At 45.8% G+C, this 17,187-nt stretch overlaps 1 protein-coding gene and 1 long non-coding RNA gene across 4 annotated transcripts in view; one reads left to right on the forward strand and one right to left on the reverse strand.

Moving 5' to 3' along the window:
- Nucleotides 1-17,187, forward strand: part of magi2a (membrane associated guanylate kinase, WW and PDZ domain containing 2a) — a 116,144-nt gene that overhangs the window by 53,670 nt on the left and 45,287 nt on the right. For all 3 annotated transcript variants that reach the window (XM_083527927.1, XM_083527929.1, XM_083527928.1), the window contains exons 3-4: nt 9,878-9,997; nt 10,393-10,584. In XM_083527927.1, coding sequence (XP_083384053.1) covers nt 9,878-9,997; nt 10,393-10,584 — 312 coding nt within the window. The remainder of the gene's footprint in view (nt 1-9,877; nt 9,998-10,392; nt 10,585-17,187) is intronic.
- The window catches only part of LOC310718933, an 87,482-nt gene continuing 72,767 nt past the window's right edge, over nt 2,473-17,187 (reverse strand). Inside the window, exons 2-3 of the long non-coding RNA XR_014531316.1 lie at nt 5,414-5,669; nt 2,473-2,483 (exon numbers count right to left, since the gene is read on the reverse strand). This is a non-coding gene — a long non-coding RNA (uncharacterized lncRNA). The remainder of the gene's footprint in view (nt 2,484-5,413; nt 5,670-17,187) is intronic.

The raw sequence follows: 17,187 nt of genomic DNA on the forward strand, positions 1-17,187 counted from the left end.
TAATTAAAGGAAATCTAACTGAGCATCTGAGAAACGATAAGCAAAGATGACATGGGGATTTATTTGGTAGAAGTTAAGAAATGGGGAGTCAGGAGGATTTTGAGCCTGTGGACAGCAGGAAGCTCAGGGGATAAGTTGAAAGGTTGTGAGTTTAAATCCCAGGACCAAGCTGCCACTGTTGTACCCCTAAGGAAGGTTCTCTACCCTCTGCTCAGTTATATAAATAAGATCATTTGGTGGGTGTTCTGGTTTGCAAATACCATAATTGTAAATGTAAGTCAGGAAAATGAAACAGAAAAAGGAAAAGCGGGAAGGTTGTCAAAAAAGACGTTTGAAAGAAGGGTATGAGCGGGAATGCGTGAGGGGGAGGGGGGAATGCGGGGGAATGCGGGAATTTAAATACAGCAGTACCTCTGAACCTCTGAGGTCTTCGGTAATTTGTTCCAGAACTCGTGACGTGCGCTGAAACAAGCATTTTTGATCAATTTAAATCTATGATTTCGGCGTAAAATGCACAAAAAGCAGAAAAGAGAACGTTTTGGAGGGCACGCTATGGCACTGGCCATGAGCTAACTTAAGACTCTTCATGCATCTGTTTTATCGTGAGAGTCGGTGTGAAGTTCAGAGCAGTTGTCATAACGCGATGAGTTCCGCAGCCGACGAGTAGCGAGGTATTATTCCAGTAGGAAAATTGTTAAAGGAAATGTGAAGAGAAGGTGAAAAGGAACTGGAAAATAAAAGAGAAATCTGGTAAACAGCAAGTCTAGGAACTCATGCTGTCAGAGATCCCCCCTCTTGCTGTTTCTGGCAGAAGGTACCTCAGGCTCACTCGCATCGCTGAAGACTTCTGTGTTTCTGTGTTTGTAACCATGTGCTTTTGTTTTTATTCTCCACCCTTGTCCTCTCATTGGTCCATGTATTTGCATGTCCTTTTGTCCCATTCCCACTTCCGTGTTGATAATTGCCTGTGTACCCCCTTTGTTGAAGTCTTGTATTCATGTAACTTGTCTAGTTTGCTGTGTTACCCGAACTGTTTTGTTCCTTGTTTCATGTTTTTCTGTTACTCGTTCATGTTCTTGGTTTACTTGAGTTATAGAATTTGGTAATCTACTGACCTTTGCCTGACCCTTGCCTGGCCATATTTTTGACTCTGCCTACCATTTTGGATCTGTTTGCGTTTGTCTTAAGTAGAAGTTGCTTTGCACTCGCTTCTGCTTAAGCTCTTTTGTGCATTTTCAATACATTTACAGCATTTTTCAGACGCCCTTATCCAGAGCGACTTACAACCAAGCAGTTAAGGGTTAAGGGCCTTGCTCAAGGGCCCAGCAGTGGCAGCTTGGTTGTGCTGGGATTTGAACTTATGACCCACTGATCCCGGTCCAATGCCCTAAACATTTAGCAACCACCTACCAGCCTTATCCAGAGTGGCTTACACATTTCTTCCATACTTCGTTTCCATACACCATGGTTTGGTGTGGCTGAGATTTGAACTCATTGCCTTTACCACTAAGCTTCTACCTACCACATGACCACATGATGCATACGCACCGAGGAAATTGAGAAGTCAATCCAGACCTTTTTTTTAAGAAAAGATTTAAAAATTAAGTTGGAGGAAATTATATAAAGAATTTGGAAGAGCATGGGTAAAACGGTAAAGGAAATATTGAGAATAGGAAACAAAGGCCATGTCCACACCAAGTTTTTGTTTTAAAAATGCTCATTTTTGTCTCAGTTTTGACCTTCTGTCCACACCTAGATGGAATCTTGAGTCCAAAAAAAGTTGCCGTAAAGTAAATAAATGACAGGCAGAAATGACGTGGGTAGAAGTGTCTTCCGTTTTGCTCATGCGCAGCACAGTAAAGGGACGTGAGCATTTCAGACGATTCAGTGTGAACGAGCAACTTTTGGGAAACGATTACAAACGATGTGCTTTTAGACAAACACTGTTTTCAAATTTATCCTCATTAGTGTGGACGTAGCCTACAGAATTGGCAAAACTGAGTCAAGGAAACTAAGAAAATTTGGAAACTAGCCAAGAAGGAAAACAGGAAACAAATAGCCAAGGCAAGATTTGGAACTATGGAATCAAGTGACAACAGCAAGAATGTTGTGTAAAAGAGGAAATGAAGAGATGAAACGTTTTGGCGCATTGAAATGTTGGAATTTGTTGATCGTGTTTCTGAAAGATGGAACCTGGAAAAGCAGGAAAAAGTGGACAAAAGGAAATAAACAAACTTGGAAATGAGGGATTTAAGAAAACTGGTGGATTTGTAAAAGGTCACAAACAAGAATGAAAAAGAATTGAAGAATATTCAAGGGGGAGTCTGTGGAACAAGCCAGCAAAGAAACTGGAATATTAAGGAGGAAAGGAGGAAACTGAAGGAAATGAGGAAGTTAAGAGCTGGAGAGTGAAAGAAAGTAGAACTTGGCAGCTACATTAGCGTTATCAGCAAATGTCCCGCGGTGTCCAACACGACGCTGTTCTGATCGACTTCATCTCTTGCAGTGGGAACATTGGGTGGGTTTCATTTTCCCCTGTACCACTGCGCTAATAGGATTTGGGTTTGGATGGTGTTATCAGGTCAGCGATCGTTAAACGGTGTTCTCGGAGAAAATGAGATGGCGCTAGCTAATATTATGCTAAAATGCCATCATTGAGAACGTCTCAGTGGAACCATTAGGGCATCTCTAAGCTGCAGTCAGGGCTGATTTGTCCGAGTCCGCCAGGGGAACACGATGTGTAAACTCATCTATGGGCAGGAAGAGAAAGTGCCACACTGGTGCTTTTATTATTTCTTTTTTTCCCCCTGTTGAAGTGTGTGTGCTACAGGTTTGTGTAATCCGGCCCCACAGCCCTCCAGCGCCAGGAGCCACGGCCATTTCCTCACGGGTTAATGGTGCGATTAGAGAGGACACAAAGCGACGTGCTGATGCAGTCTGTCTACACGATAACAGAGAGATTAGAGGGATGAATGGAGCTGGGAGACAGAGGGACAAAAAGAGAGAGAGAGAGAGAGAGAGACTTGACTTTTGAGTGCCCTTAATTTAAAAACATTCATGGCGTGTCTTATTAACACAGAAAAATACAATGGAAAAAAACAAGAATCAAAAGAAATAAATAAGTAAAGTAAATGCATTTTTAAATTTTTTTTTATCTTGGAGTGGATTTGAGTAGATAGAATTAAACAAAACAATAAAAAGCTACACATGTAAAAGAAAAGGTGGATACATGAACAATCACATAATAATTTCAATCCTATAAAGGTCCTCAAAGAGCACCAGTAAATGATAGTGTATAAATACAGAGGGCAGAGTGAAATATCATTAGACCATGAAAAGAAAATGAAAAGCTGTTTTAGAAACTTTGTATACATGAACCTGCAAAAACGTTTTCATGCAGTGGTCATGCAAGTTAAGATTAGCACATCATTTTCAACACAGCATAAAACGTCCCCCTGTCCCCAAATCAAACAGAAGTCCTGCAGTCATTTTTGCATATGCAAATTCAATCCTTTGTTCGGCCTATTAGAAAGTTGAGTATACAAATCTTTTCTGATTGTGTGGCGAGTATCTCAAGATGATGATGTACAAGTTTTCTTTTAGGATTTGAACAAACCTCGTTATCCATTCTCGTAATGTGCTAAACATTAGCCCTAACCTCTCACATCTTAAAAATAGGTGGTCTAACGTCTCCTCCCTCCTACAAAAGTGGCATGTTGTAGCTATGGATTAGTCGATGTGCGCTACATGTCTGTTTGTGGCCACGGCCCCGTGTACGATCCTCCACTGCAGATCAGCTGTACGCTTCTCCACAGGGGGTTTATACAGGGACCTCCAGCTGCCTCGTGGGGTAGAGCCCGGTGCCAGCAAATCCGACCACCTCGACTCCTCCACACCGGCCAGTTCTGAAAGGGTGACCTTCACACTGACTGCATACAGCGCTTTCTTGGTGGCATTTTTAAAGTCCGACAGGTGAGGTATCCTGAAAGATAGTATTTCTCTATTCACTTCTGGTTGTTCAGCGGCTACAAAGATGGAAAGTGGGGGGAAGTGTTGCCAGTCCTCTCCAGAACCCTGTTCTAGTGCTTCCTTAAACTCCAGTGGCAGCGCTAGGATCACCTCTCAGCATTCCCTGCAGCAGTCGATGGGTCTGGGTTTTTGTCTCTCTCCCCGGTGTGATTTCTATATTTTTCCAGACCTCAAGTCTCCAAGCTTTGTAAGTCCGGCTCTTTGAAGGCAGTGGTGAAATCTCCCGGACATCAGAATCCTTGCTGGAATCAGTGGGCTGCTGAATAAGGGTTCCTGATTCACGCATGGCTGATGGCTGGTTTTCTGTTCTGTTTTTTCTTAAAATAGAGAGCCATGCTTTTTAAAACTGACTGGTAAAACATGGTTGTCCTTAATATGTTCATCTCCTTTAAGTTAATGACAGACAAGTGTTTGTCCACCCGTTGTGGAAGTAGGCAGGCTGTGTAAGTCCATGTTGATTCTTTGCTGTAGAGCAGTCTTTGTGCTGTCTGCAGACGAAAAGCTTTTACTGAAGTCGATTAGGCGCTGGCCTCCTTCCTGTATGGGCAGGGACAGGACAGGTGCTCGTGTCCAGTGTTGTCCATTCCAGAAATAATCCACTATTCTCATCTTAATCTCTTTGACTATTGTTTCTGGTGGTTGGAGGACTGTGATCTTGTGCCACAGCATCGAGGCAACCCCTTTTTTTGGAAGCAGAGATAAAACCCGTGTGCAACTGGTGGGTAGTTTTTCATTATTGGACCAGTTTAAAATCTCATGCAGGATCCCAATATTTCCCAGAATTGTTTGTAGAATTTAGCTAAGAATTCATCAATGCCCGGTGTTCATCCCGTAGAGAGCTGCTGTACTGCAGTAACTAGTTCTTGAGGTTTAATGTCCATGTCCAATTTTTCCACTTGTCCTTCCGTTAACTTTGGAAGTTCCTTTATTAGTTCCTCTCTGGAACCTGCCACCATGTGCCTATGGATGTGAAATCCCTCTTTGATTTGTCTCCATTGTTCCCAAAAATTTGGAATTGAAAACAGAAATTTTGATCTTGTAGCAGTTTTTAAGTTAAAACACCAGAAAGATCTGGATTTTGCAAATCTATTGTAAGCGTGTGGCGAGCTGAAAAGTTTTTGTAACGTAAAATCTATCTGATAATGCAGCACTTATTCTTGTGTCGGTTGTATTAATCCATGTGTGTTGTTTCACTCTGTCAATGGATCCATAAGCCCACGTTTGAATTATTTCATCCAAAACTACAGAAGATTGGATGTGTGGTTCTTCTGAGTTCCAGTCCTCTGTAGAATCTATAGTGCAGTTTCAGTCTCCACCCATGACTACAATGTGGTTGCTGCTATGTTGTGTGACTTTGTCTCTTATTTCGTAAAATGTTTTTCACTCTCTCTCCCTGGTGGTCTAGTGGTTAGGATGCGGCGCTCTCACCGCTGCGGCCCGGGTTCGATCTCCGGTCAGGGAACCAACCCTAGCCACTCTTAGTGCCGGTCCCAAGCCCGGATAAATGGGAAGGGTTGCGTTAGGAAGGGCATCCAGCGTAAATACATGTGCCAAATCAAACATGCGGATCATAAATACGGATGATCCGCTGTGGCGCCCCCTAATGGGAGAAGTCGAAAGAAAGATTAGTTTTTCACTCTCTCACTTCCTGTGATTGAGGCATAAACATTTATAAATAAAAAAAATCATTTCTCTGATTTCAGCTTGTATCAATAGAGCGCGGATCTGCTCCACCTCAATGCTTGTGCTAATCTTTTTGAAAATAAAATAGCTTCTCCAGCACTGAAATTTGACCCATGACCCATGAGTTGGTCTTCACACCTCTTTCCTTATTCTGTCATATTTACTTTATCTGTTTTTTGCAAATAAGCACCATGAAAATCATTTAGTTTGATGCATTGTATGACTACAGCCTGTTTCTTTCTATCCCTGCCCCATTAATGTTTAAAGTACCTACTCTTAACTTGTCCCTATAAAAGAGATGAAAGAGGAGAAGAGCAGATGAGGACGGCTATCGCAAGAGAGAAAACACCCCTGTGACGTGACCTAGTCCTTCTTTTCATTTGTTTTTTTGGTTTTTTCCTCTAATAGAAAAATCTTTCAATCTAACAGCTAATCTGTTTTTGTTTTTGCTGAAGATACAAGAAATTTGTCTGGATCTGGAAAGTATTCAAATACTTTCACAGATTCTCCAAAAGCTGCATCTAGAAAGTTATTGATTCCATCTTGTGTGTATGTTAAGGAGGTTCTGGTGGTCTTTGTTTTTTTTTTTTTGCAGTAACAGTGTTCTCCATCTCCTCCTCCTCATATTCGTATCTTCATTGTCCGGTGTAGCATCTTTCACATCTTCCATATACATTTCTGTTAACTCCAAATCAGGTTCACCATCTATACTGGCTTCTTCTGTAACACTTTGAATGTTCTCACCAAGCATTTTATTACTGTTCTTTTTTTTAATAACAGCATCCCGCCCATGTTTGGTTTAGCTGTGCTGCTTTCACCTATCATTACACTGTCATTCATCATCTGATTATTAACAGTGTTTCCTCAGTATCATCTTCCTCAGCTACACTGTCCTCCAGTCTTGGAGTTTGGAGTCCACCAGTGTCTTTCATACACACAGGTTGAGCATCACTGATGCCTCCTGCCTGCTGCTCCACAGCACTGACTCCAGCACTGCCATCTGGAACAGCCTCAGCAGCAGCAGTTTGAGCAGTAGCCACGCCCCCTGCATTTACCCCGAATTGTTTCCACCCACTGCTGCCCTCTGCTCCCACACACACACACACACACACACACACACACACACACCACACACACACACACACACACACACACACACACACACACACACACACACACACACCACTCGGTCCTGCTTCTGCACTGGCCTCTACCTTGTGTGAACATGTGACCCTTTTATGCCCACTGTCTCCACATTCAAAGCACTTCATGTTCCCTGTGCTTGCATACAGCATGTAGGATTTACCTTCATCCATGACGCCGACATGTTCACGAAGCCCACCTACAGCCACTAACACCTGCTCCACCGTCACCTCGGGGCTCGTCTCACAGTGCGCCCCGTGCCGGAGCGAGACGGGCTGGGTAACACCGCTCGGCAACCAGCCATCCCTACCTCCTCATTTGTCTCCATACTTGTCTCCTCACACCTCCCCTCACTCTTCTCCATATTCGTCTCCTCACACCTCCCCTCACTCTTCTCCATATTCGTCTCCTCACATCTCCCCTCACTCTTCTCCATACTCGTCTCCTCACTCCTCCCCTCACTCTTCTCCATACTCGTCTCCTCACACCTCCCCTCACTCTTCTCCATACTCGTCTCCTCACACCTCCCCTCACTCTTCTCCATACTCGTCTCCTCACTCCTCCCCTCACTCTTCTCCATACTCGTCTCCTCACACCTCCCCTCACTCTCGTCTCCTCACACCTCCCCTCACTCTTCTCCATACTCGTCTCCTCACACCTCCCCTCACTCTTCTCCATACTCGTCTCCTCACACCTCCCCTCACTCTTCTCCATATTCGTCTCCTCACACCTCCCCTCACTCTTCTCCATATTCGTCTCCTCACATCTCCCCTCACTCTTCTCCATACTCGTCTCCTCACTCCTCCCCTCACTCTTCTCCATACTCGTCTCCTCACTCTTCTCCATACTCGTCTCCTCACTCCTCCCCTCACTCTTCTCAATACTCGTCTCCTCACACCTCCCCTCACTCTTCTCCATACTCGTCTCCTCACTCCTCCCCTCACTCTTCTCCTCACTCTTCTCCATACTCGTCTCCTCACTCTTCTCCATACTCGTCTCCTCACTCTTCTCCATACTCGTCTCCTCACTCCTCCCCTCACTCTTCTCCATACTCGTCTCCTCACTCCTCCCCTCACTCGTCTCCATACTCGTCTCCTCACACCTCCCCTCACTCTTCTCCATACTTGTCTCCTCACTCCTCCCCTCACTCTTCTCCATACTCGTCTCCTCACACCTCCCCTCACTCTTCTCCATACTCGTCTCCTCACACCTCCCCTCACTCTTCTCCATACTCGTCTCCTCACTCCTCCCCTCACTCTTCTCCATACTCGTCTCCTCACTCCTCCCCTCACTCTTCTCCATACTCGTCTCCTCACACCTCCCCTCACTCTTCTCCATACTCGTCTTCTCACACCTCCCCTCACTCCTCTCTATATTCGTCTCCTCACACCTCCCCTCACCATTCTCCATACTCGTCTCCTCACTCATCCCCTCACTCTTCTCCATACTCGTCTCCTCACACCTCCCCTCACCATTCTCCATACTCGTCTCCTCACACCTCCCCTCACTCTTCTCCATATTCGTCTCCCCACACCTCCCCTCACTCTTCTCCATACTCGTCTCCTCACACCTCCCCTCACTCTTCTCCATATTCGTCTCCTCACACCTCTCCTCACTCTTCTCCATACTCGTCTCCTCACTCCTCCCCTCACTCTTCTCAATACTCGTCTCCTCACACCTCCCCTCACTCTTCTCCATACTCGTCTCCTCACTCCTCCCCTCACTCTTCTCCATACTCGTCTCCTCACTCTTCTCCATACTCGTCTCCTCACTCCTCCCCTCACTCTTCTCCATACTCGTCTCCTCACTCCTCCCCTCACTCGTCTCCATACTCGTCTCCTCACACCTCCCCTCACTCTTCTCCATACTTGTCTCCTCACTCCTCCCCTCACTCTTCTCCATACTCGTCTCCTCACTCCTCCCCTCACTTTTCTCCATACTCGTCTCCTCACTCCTCCCCTCTTCTCCATACTCGTCTCCTCACACCTCCCCTCACTCTTCTCCATACTCGTCTCCTCACACCTCCCCTCACTCTTCTCCATACTCGTCTCCTCACACCTCCCCTCACTCTTCTCCATACTCGTCTCCTCACTCCTCCCCTCACTCTTCTCCATACTCGTCTCCTCACACCTCCCCTCACTCTTCTCCATATTCGTCTCCTCACACCTCCCCTCACTCTTCTCCATACTTGTCTCCTCACACCTCCCCTCACTCTTCTCCATACTCGTCTCCTTACACCTCCCCTCACTCCTCTCTATATTCGTCTCCTCACACCTCCCCTCACCCTTCTCCATACTCGTCTCCTCACACCTCCCCTCACTCTTCTCCATACTCGTCTCCTCACACCTCCCCTCACTCGTCTCTATATTCGTCTCCTCACACCTCCCCTCACCATTCTTCATACTCGTCTCCTCACTCCTCCCCTCACTCTTCTCCATACTCGTCTCCTCACACCTCCCCTCACTCTTCTCCATACTCGTCTCCTCACACCTCCCCTCACTCTTCTCCATACTCGTCTCCTTACACCTCCCTTCACTCTTCTCTATACTCGTCTCCTTACTCTTCTCCTCACACGTCTCCATACTCATCTCTTCACCCATCTCCTCATATGTCTCCTCACTCATCTCCATAATCGTCTCCTTACTTGTCTTCTCACACGTCTATATACATGTCTCCACACTCATCTCCATACTCGTCTTCTCACACGTCTCCACACTTGTCTTCATACTTATCATGTCACATCACATCACAAAGACTGGGGAACTTTCTTTCTTTCTTTCTTTCTTTCTTTCTTTCTTTCTTTCTTTCTTTCTTTCTTTCTTTCTTACTTTCTTTCTCCATTATACTCCATTATAAATTTTAAACTACTATTCTCACATTGAGTTCATACTATTGTTTTATATGTACTGTTTTCTAATTTTTTTTCTAATGGTTGTTGTACACACACATCTGGTTCTGTATAACACTGATGTGCAGCAGTGCATCATGGGATTAAATGTGTATCCTGTATTGTGTTGTACAGGTACGACTCGGCCTCCTAAAGAGGGAGAAGTTCCTGGAGTGGACTACAACTTTATCACCGTAGAGAGTTTCCTCCACTTACAGAGAACTGGATCTCTGCTGGAGAGCGGAACTTATGAAGGTAATCTAACATACACACACACACACACACACACACACACACACACACACACACACACACACACACAGACACACACAGACACACACACACAGACACACACACACACACACTCCTTACTTAGTTTATTAAACATAGTAATTTCCTAATAGTTGTGGTCTAATATGCTAATTAGCCTTTATTGTGAATCAAGGCTACGCTCAGATTGCTGAATTGAATTAGCTCACTATGTTAGCTTAACATATCCACTGTAATTAGAGAGGGAGGAGTTACATGAATGTGAGCTCCGCCCATTTCTTCTTGAGGGTGTGGCTGCAGTTTTTTTTTCCTGCTTCATGTCCTTTCCACTGTGATTGATGTTTGTATTAAGTTTTTCCCGGCCTGTGATTGGTTGACAGATAACTACTACGGCACACCAAAACCCCCGGCGGAGGCGAGCAGTGCGCTGCTGATCCCCGGCTCCGCCCCAAACGTAGCCAGCAAACGCAACAAATCCATCAGTAACATGGAGAAAACTGGCATCGATCCACCTGAGGAGGAGGAGGAGGAGACTAACGCCATCAATGGAGATGGAGTCACTGCCACACCAGGTGATAGACACACACACACACACACACACACATACACACACCACACACACACACACACATACACACACACACACACACACACACAGGTAGAGAGAAAGATAATCAAAAAGACAGATGGAAACAGAGACAGACAGACAGACAGACAGACAGACAGACAGACAGACAGACAGACAGACAGACAGACAGACAGACAGACGGATAGAGAGAGAGCTGGATAGATAGGCAGGCCCATAGGCTTATATACAGACAGATAGACAGATAGAAAGACAGGCAGGAAGAGACACAGTTATGTACAAGAACAGACAGAATAAATGAAAGACAGACAGTCAGACAGGTGAAGAAGAAAATAGACAGACACAAAGAGAGAAGGCAGACAGACAGGTAGATAGAATAACAGAAATACAGACATAAGTAAGAAAGAGAGACAGACAGGAAGAGAGGTGGACAGGTACAGAAATTAACTAAGAAAAAGATAGACTTGGAGGCAGACAGAGACAAATAAATAGACAAACAGCGAGAACAACAGACATATACATGAACAGAGAGAAACAGAAAGAAGGACAGAGAGAGAGAGAGAGAGAGCGAGAGAGAGAGAGAGAGAGAGAGAGAGAGAGAGAGAGAGAGAGAGAGAGAGAGAGAGAGAGAGAGTTTGATTGAAAGTTGTCTCACGCTGAAGAAGAGAGAAACCTGAGAACGGTATTGAACACTACAGCTGTGTGTGTGTGTGTGTGTGTGTGTGTGTGTGTGTGTGTGTGTGTGTGTGTGTGTGTGTGTGTGTGTGTGTGTGTGTGTGTGTGTGCATGTTTGTGTGTGTGTGTCTCGGGTCTATCAGTTTACAGCCGACAGAAGGGTCATGACCTTTATATCACCTAGTGACACAGGTGGAGAGACACAGAGACAGTGAGACACGGAGACAGTGAGACACAGAGACAGGTAGACAATGAGACACAGAGACAGGGAGACACAGAGACAGGGAGACAATGAGACACAGAGACAGGGAGACAATGAGACACAGAGACAGGTAGACAATGAGAAACAGAGACAGGGAGACACAGAGAGACAATGAGACACAGAGACAGAAAGACACAGAGACAATGAAAAACAGAGACAGGGAGACACGTGAAACAGTGGGACACAGAGACGGGGAGACATAGACACACATAAATAGGGAGCACACCTATGTCTGCCCCTCCCTCTCTCTCTCTCTCTCTCTCTCTCTCTCTCTCTCTCTCTCTCTCTCTCTCTCTCTCTCTCTCCCTCCCCCTCTCTCTCTCTCTCTCTCTCTCTCTCCCCCTCTCTCCCCCCCCCTCTCTCTCTCTCTCTCTCTCTCTCCCTCTCTCTCTCTCTCACTCACTCTCTCTCACTCTCTCTCTCTCTCTCTCTCTCTCTCTCTCTCTCTCTCTCTGCGCATGCGCGGGGGAAGGGTGAGCGTGGCATGTAGAGCACGGGTTTTTTCACTTTTTTTCGGCGTTGCAACTTTTTCCTTAAACATCTAGGAATATTTAGTGTGTGTGTGTGTGTGTGTGTGTGTGTGTGTGTGTGTGTGTGTGTGTGTGCGCACGCGCTAGCGTGCCTGTGTGTGTGTGTGTGTGTGAGTAAGTGTGTGAGTGAGTGAGTGAGTGAGTGAGTGAGTGAGAGTGTTTAGCATGGCGTCTTCAAACGCAAGGTTGTTTGAAAGTTTGACTTGCCGTAGAGGAGTGTGTGTTGGCTATTGGTAATGTGGTGGGGTGTGAGAATATTGCCTCCAGAATGAACAAGTCAAGTCAAGTCAAGTCAAGTTTATTTGTATAGCGCTTTTCACAACAGACATTGTCTCAAAGCAGCTTTACAGAAAACAACAGTGAAGGTGAATGGTGTGCGTTTGTCCCTGATGAGCAGCCGTGGTGACAGTGGCAAGGAAAAACTCCCTTAGATGATATGAGGAAGAAACCTTGAGAGGAACCAGACTCAAAGGGGAACCCATCCTCATATGGGTGACATCAAGAGTTTGGTCATAAATTTTTCAACAATACACAGTGCCATTGTTGTTTTTTCTTAATAGTCTCGATAAAGTGACCAAATTAGTTCAGAAAGGAATTGTGTTAAATAATGAATGTATACTGGTTTCTCCCCTCAGTTCTCCTGCTAAGAAAGTCATGTTGTCTAATGTTCCTCCTTTCATTAGTGATGAGGCGATTCTTAAAGAGCTGTCTCGATACGGGCGAACCGTCTCCCCCATGAAAAAAATCCCCCTCGGCTTTAAGTCCCCACTGATTAAACACTTGGTGTCCTTTAGGAGGATGGTTTTTATGATCTTGAATGAAGGTGTTGAGGAGCTAAATATGGTTTTCAAGTTCAGGATTGACGGGTTTGACTATAGCATTTTGTTTCCACCGATGCGGATATTAAATGTTTTAAATGTGGTCAAATAGGACATCTTGTTCGTGCCTGTCCCGAAAAACAGAGTGACCCTGGTGTCTCCAAGCGACCGGGGCAGGAAGCAGCTGAACCTGCTGGAGTCGTTCCCCCTGCGGCTTCAGCTCGGCCTGCTGCTGAAAGCCCCGTAACTGCTGCTGCACCAGGGCCTAGGGAGTGTGAGCCCCAATCTCAGACTGTAGACCAGAGCCCCACTAGTGACATACCTACCCCAAAGGAGCCATGCTCGTCTGAACCGGGCCCAGAGAAGCCCTGCTCGGCTGCACCAGACCCGGAAAAGCCCTGCTTTGCAGAACCGGACCAGGAGAAGCCCTGCTTGGCAGCACTGGTCCTGGGGAAGCCCTGCTTGGCAGAACCGGAGCAGAAGGAACCAAGAGAAACTGGGAAAGTCACAGTGGACTCTGGAGCAGTGCTTGAGCTGCCTGCGCTGGCAGAGGCAGGCACAGGGGTGCAGAGCTGTCGCCAGGAGGCACCAGTCACTACACTAGTGCAAGGGGACGGCGGAGATGTGGAGATGGAAGAGCCTCTTTTCAAAGTTCCAGCAAAGAGGAAAAAACGAGGTAGAGGACAAGGGAAAAAACAGGCTAAAAAAGAGGTAAAGGCAGATGAAGCTGAATCAGACAGTGATGATGGCATGTCTGATTCGGTGTTTAGTCAGGAGTCTCAGGAGGAAGCACTAGATGTTCTGTATACTGCTGAATATATAAAGGAGTTTTTAAGAACCACAAAGTGGCAAAAGAATATTTCAGTTGAGGAGTTCTTCCCTAACCGCAAACAATTTATTTATGACGTTAAGCATTTTAGAAGAGAGGGTTCCTTCACCGAGCAAGAGATATTCCGTCTAAAGAAGCTGATAACGAAGGTCAATAGGGAGAACTCTGATGAAGATTGATAAAGTGTGCAGTGTTTTTTTATTTTGGAGTGTTTTTTACCATTTGTTTGTTCTTATCTATATTAATTTTTTTATGGAAGGAATCCGGATTGTGAGTTTTAACATAAATGGAGCAAGGGAACACGCAAAGAGAGCGAAGCTACATGAGCTCATTAGACAGAGGCGTGTTGATGTGGTCATGTTGCAGGAGACCCACAGCGACAGCAGTAATTCTGCTGATTGGGTGAAGGAGTGGGACGGGTTGGCGATTTTAAGCCACAACACGTCGCTTAGTGGTGGTGTTGCCTTGCTTTTTACTCGCAATTTTATTCCTGTTTCTTACAATGTAGAAGAAATTTTAAACGGGAGGCTTTTAAAAGTAAATGCTTTTTATGAGAATGAGGTTTTTGTTTTTATCTGTGTGTACGCTCCCACCAGTGCAGTGGAGAGAATGATGTTTTTAGACAAACTTAATGATGTTATTTTAAACTGCAGCACTGCAGAGTTTTTAGTTTTGGGAGGGGATTTTAACTGTACAGCAGAAAATATAGACAGGAATCATGCAGAACCTTATACGCCTTCTCGTAAGCGTCTGTGGGAGCTGGTGGAGACCCACGATCTCTGTGACATATGGAGAAATTTCAATAAAAAACAGAGGCAGTACACGTGGGCTCACTCCATCGACAACATGCTCTCCCTGGCGAGACTAGTTCGATTTTATGGTTTTAAGCATCAACTGACTTATTTTACAAAGTGTTTTATTTTTCCAAGTAGGCATCTCAGATCATTGTATGGTTCAGTGCACCATTGCTAAAAAGAATGTTAAACCTAGGAGTGCCTACTGGCATTTTAACACTGCGCTTTTAGAAGATGCTTATTTTAGAGAGTCTTTTATTTTTTTATGGAATTGTTTTAAACGTGAAAAGGAAGCTTTTGACTCCCTACAGCAATGGTGGGATGTAATCAAGGCACAAATTAAGATTTTCTGTCAACAGTACACTCTTAATGTCACGAGAGACATTGCCAGATCTCTGAAAGCTCTGGAGATAGAGACGGTGGAACTCCAACGTTTGGAGGCCACAGGAAATCGAGGGCATATTGAAGCCCTCAGAAAAAAAAAAAGCCAAAATGAACGACCTGTTGGGTATTGCAGTACAGGGGGAGCTGGTCCGGTCACGCTTTAAAAGCGTCACTGAGATGGATGCTCCTTCTAAGTTCTTCTTCAGTTTAGAGCAAAAGAATGGACAGAAAAGGTTTATGCATGCTGTGCGGACGGAATCAGGGGATCTCGTATCAGAGCCTTCTGAAATTCGCCAGCAGACAGTCAGCTTCTATTCTAAGCTGTATAGCAGCGAGAGGTCAGGGGCACAAGAGGTGGAAGAGAGCTTCCTTAAAGATCTGCCTAAGCTCACAGAGCTCACAGAGGCTCTCCAAGGCATGAAGAATGGGCGCGGAGAGTGTGAGAGGTGGTCAGCTCCCGTCAAGCTGCAGGAGGGCCGTTTTGACCCCGCTGCCAAAAAAGGGAGACCTGACCCAGCTGAAGAACTGGCGCCCGGTGTCGCTTTTGTGCACTGACTGCAAGCTGCTGTCAAAAGCATTAGCATCAAGACTGATGAAGGTGATGGAGCAGATCATTCACCATGACCAGACGTACTGTGTGCCTGGCAGGTCGATATTTGATAACGTTTACTTAATTTGTGAAATTTTGGATGTCTCCAGGCTATTGGGCGTGAGGACTGGTCTGATTTTCCTAGATCAGGAAAAGGCTTTTGACCGGGTTGAGCATGAATACTTGTGGAAGGTGCTGGAAAGCTTTGGGTTCAACCTCGGTTTAATAGCCATGATCAAGGTGTTGTACAGTGAAATTGAGAGTGTACTGAAGGTAAATGGTGGTTTATGTGCTCCTTTTAGAGTGTACAGAGGGATCAGGCAGGGCTGTTCACTGTCAGGAATGCTGTACACTCTTGCAATCAAACCTCTTTTAATCAACCTAAGGAGTTCTCTTTCTGGTTTTAATATTTCACGTGCCAATGCTTCACTTTACCTGTCGGCATATGCGGATGACGTAGCAGTAATGGTGGGAACCCAGTCTGATATGGATGTTTTGACTGATGTTTTAGGAAGGTTTGAATTTTTATCATCAGCAAAAGTGAACTGGGGAAAAAGTGAAGCAGTTTTAGTTGTGGAGTGGGGAGGTGGGAAGCCGACAGTCCCAGGAGGTTTGGTGTGGAAAAAAGGAGGTTTTAAGTACCTGGGTGTCTACCTGGGAAGTGAGGAGTTTATAAACAAGAACTGGGAAGGCACTGTAGAGCACATCAAGGGCAGACTGAGCAGGTGGAAGCGGCTGGTTCCAAAGATGTCCTACAGGGGGCGGACGCTGGTGATAAACAACCTGGCAGCGTTGTCTCTGTGGCACAAGCTGGCGTGTGTGGATCCACCACCAAACCTGCTATCAAACATCCAGGCCCTGCTTGTTGACTTCTTCTGGGATGGTCTGCACTGGATTCCGCAGAGCGTCCTCCATCTGCCCAAGGAGAAAGAGGGGCAAGGGCTGGTCCATCTCGCCAGCAGGACGGCGGCCTTTCGCCTCCAGTTTATCCAGAGACTCTTAACCGGTCCCAGGAAACTGGTATGGAGGACAGCAGCCAGTGGACTTTTGCACATGGCAGGAGGACTGGGGCTGGACAGCACGTTGTATTGTTGAAAGATTTATGACCAAACTTTTGATGTCACCCATATGAGGATGGGTTCCCCTTTGAGTCTGGTTCCTCTCAAGGTTTCTTCCTCATATCATCTAAGGGAGTTTTTCCTTGCCACTGTCGCCACGGCTTGCTCATCAGGGACAAACGCACACCATTCACCTTCACTGTTGTTTTCTGTAAAGCTGCTTTGAGACAATGTCTGTTGTGAAAAGCGCTATACAAATAAACTTGACTTGACTTGACTTGACTTGACTTTGTTTTTAACGGACACGGGCATGCTGAATGTTACTGGGTTACCAGCCTTTTACCGCGGGCTTTTAAAAATATGGACTTTCTTTAAGAAAAGGATAAACGGCTGCGGAACACTACACTGGCTGCTGAAGGAGCCCCTAGTCAATGGGAGTCGGCTGGACATCTCCGGTGCGACCACCCCCACACTGTCCAGGGCCATGATCGCCTCGGGGATCGTCACACTCCGGGAGCTGGTGAACATCGTGGGGACAGACCTGTCACGAGGGGAAGACCTGGCTGCACATATAGGGCTACGATACCTGGGCATAGCTAACCAGCTCCTGCTGAGATGGAGGTCTACATTAACAGCAGAGGAGCGTGTTT

The sequence above is a fragment of the Silurus aristotelis genome (assembly GCF_946808225.1).
Source record: "Silurus aristotelis genome assembly, chromosome: 24".
In the NCBI taxonomy this organism is placed as follows: Eukaryota; Metazoa; Chordata; class Actinopteri; order Siluriformes; family Siluridae; genus Silurus; species Silurus aristotelis.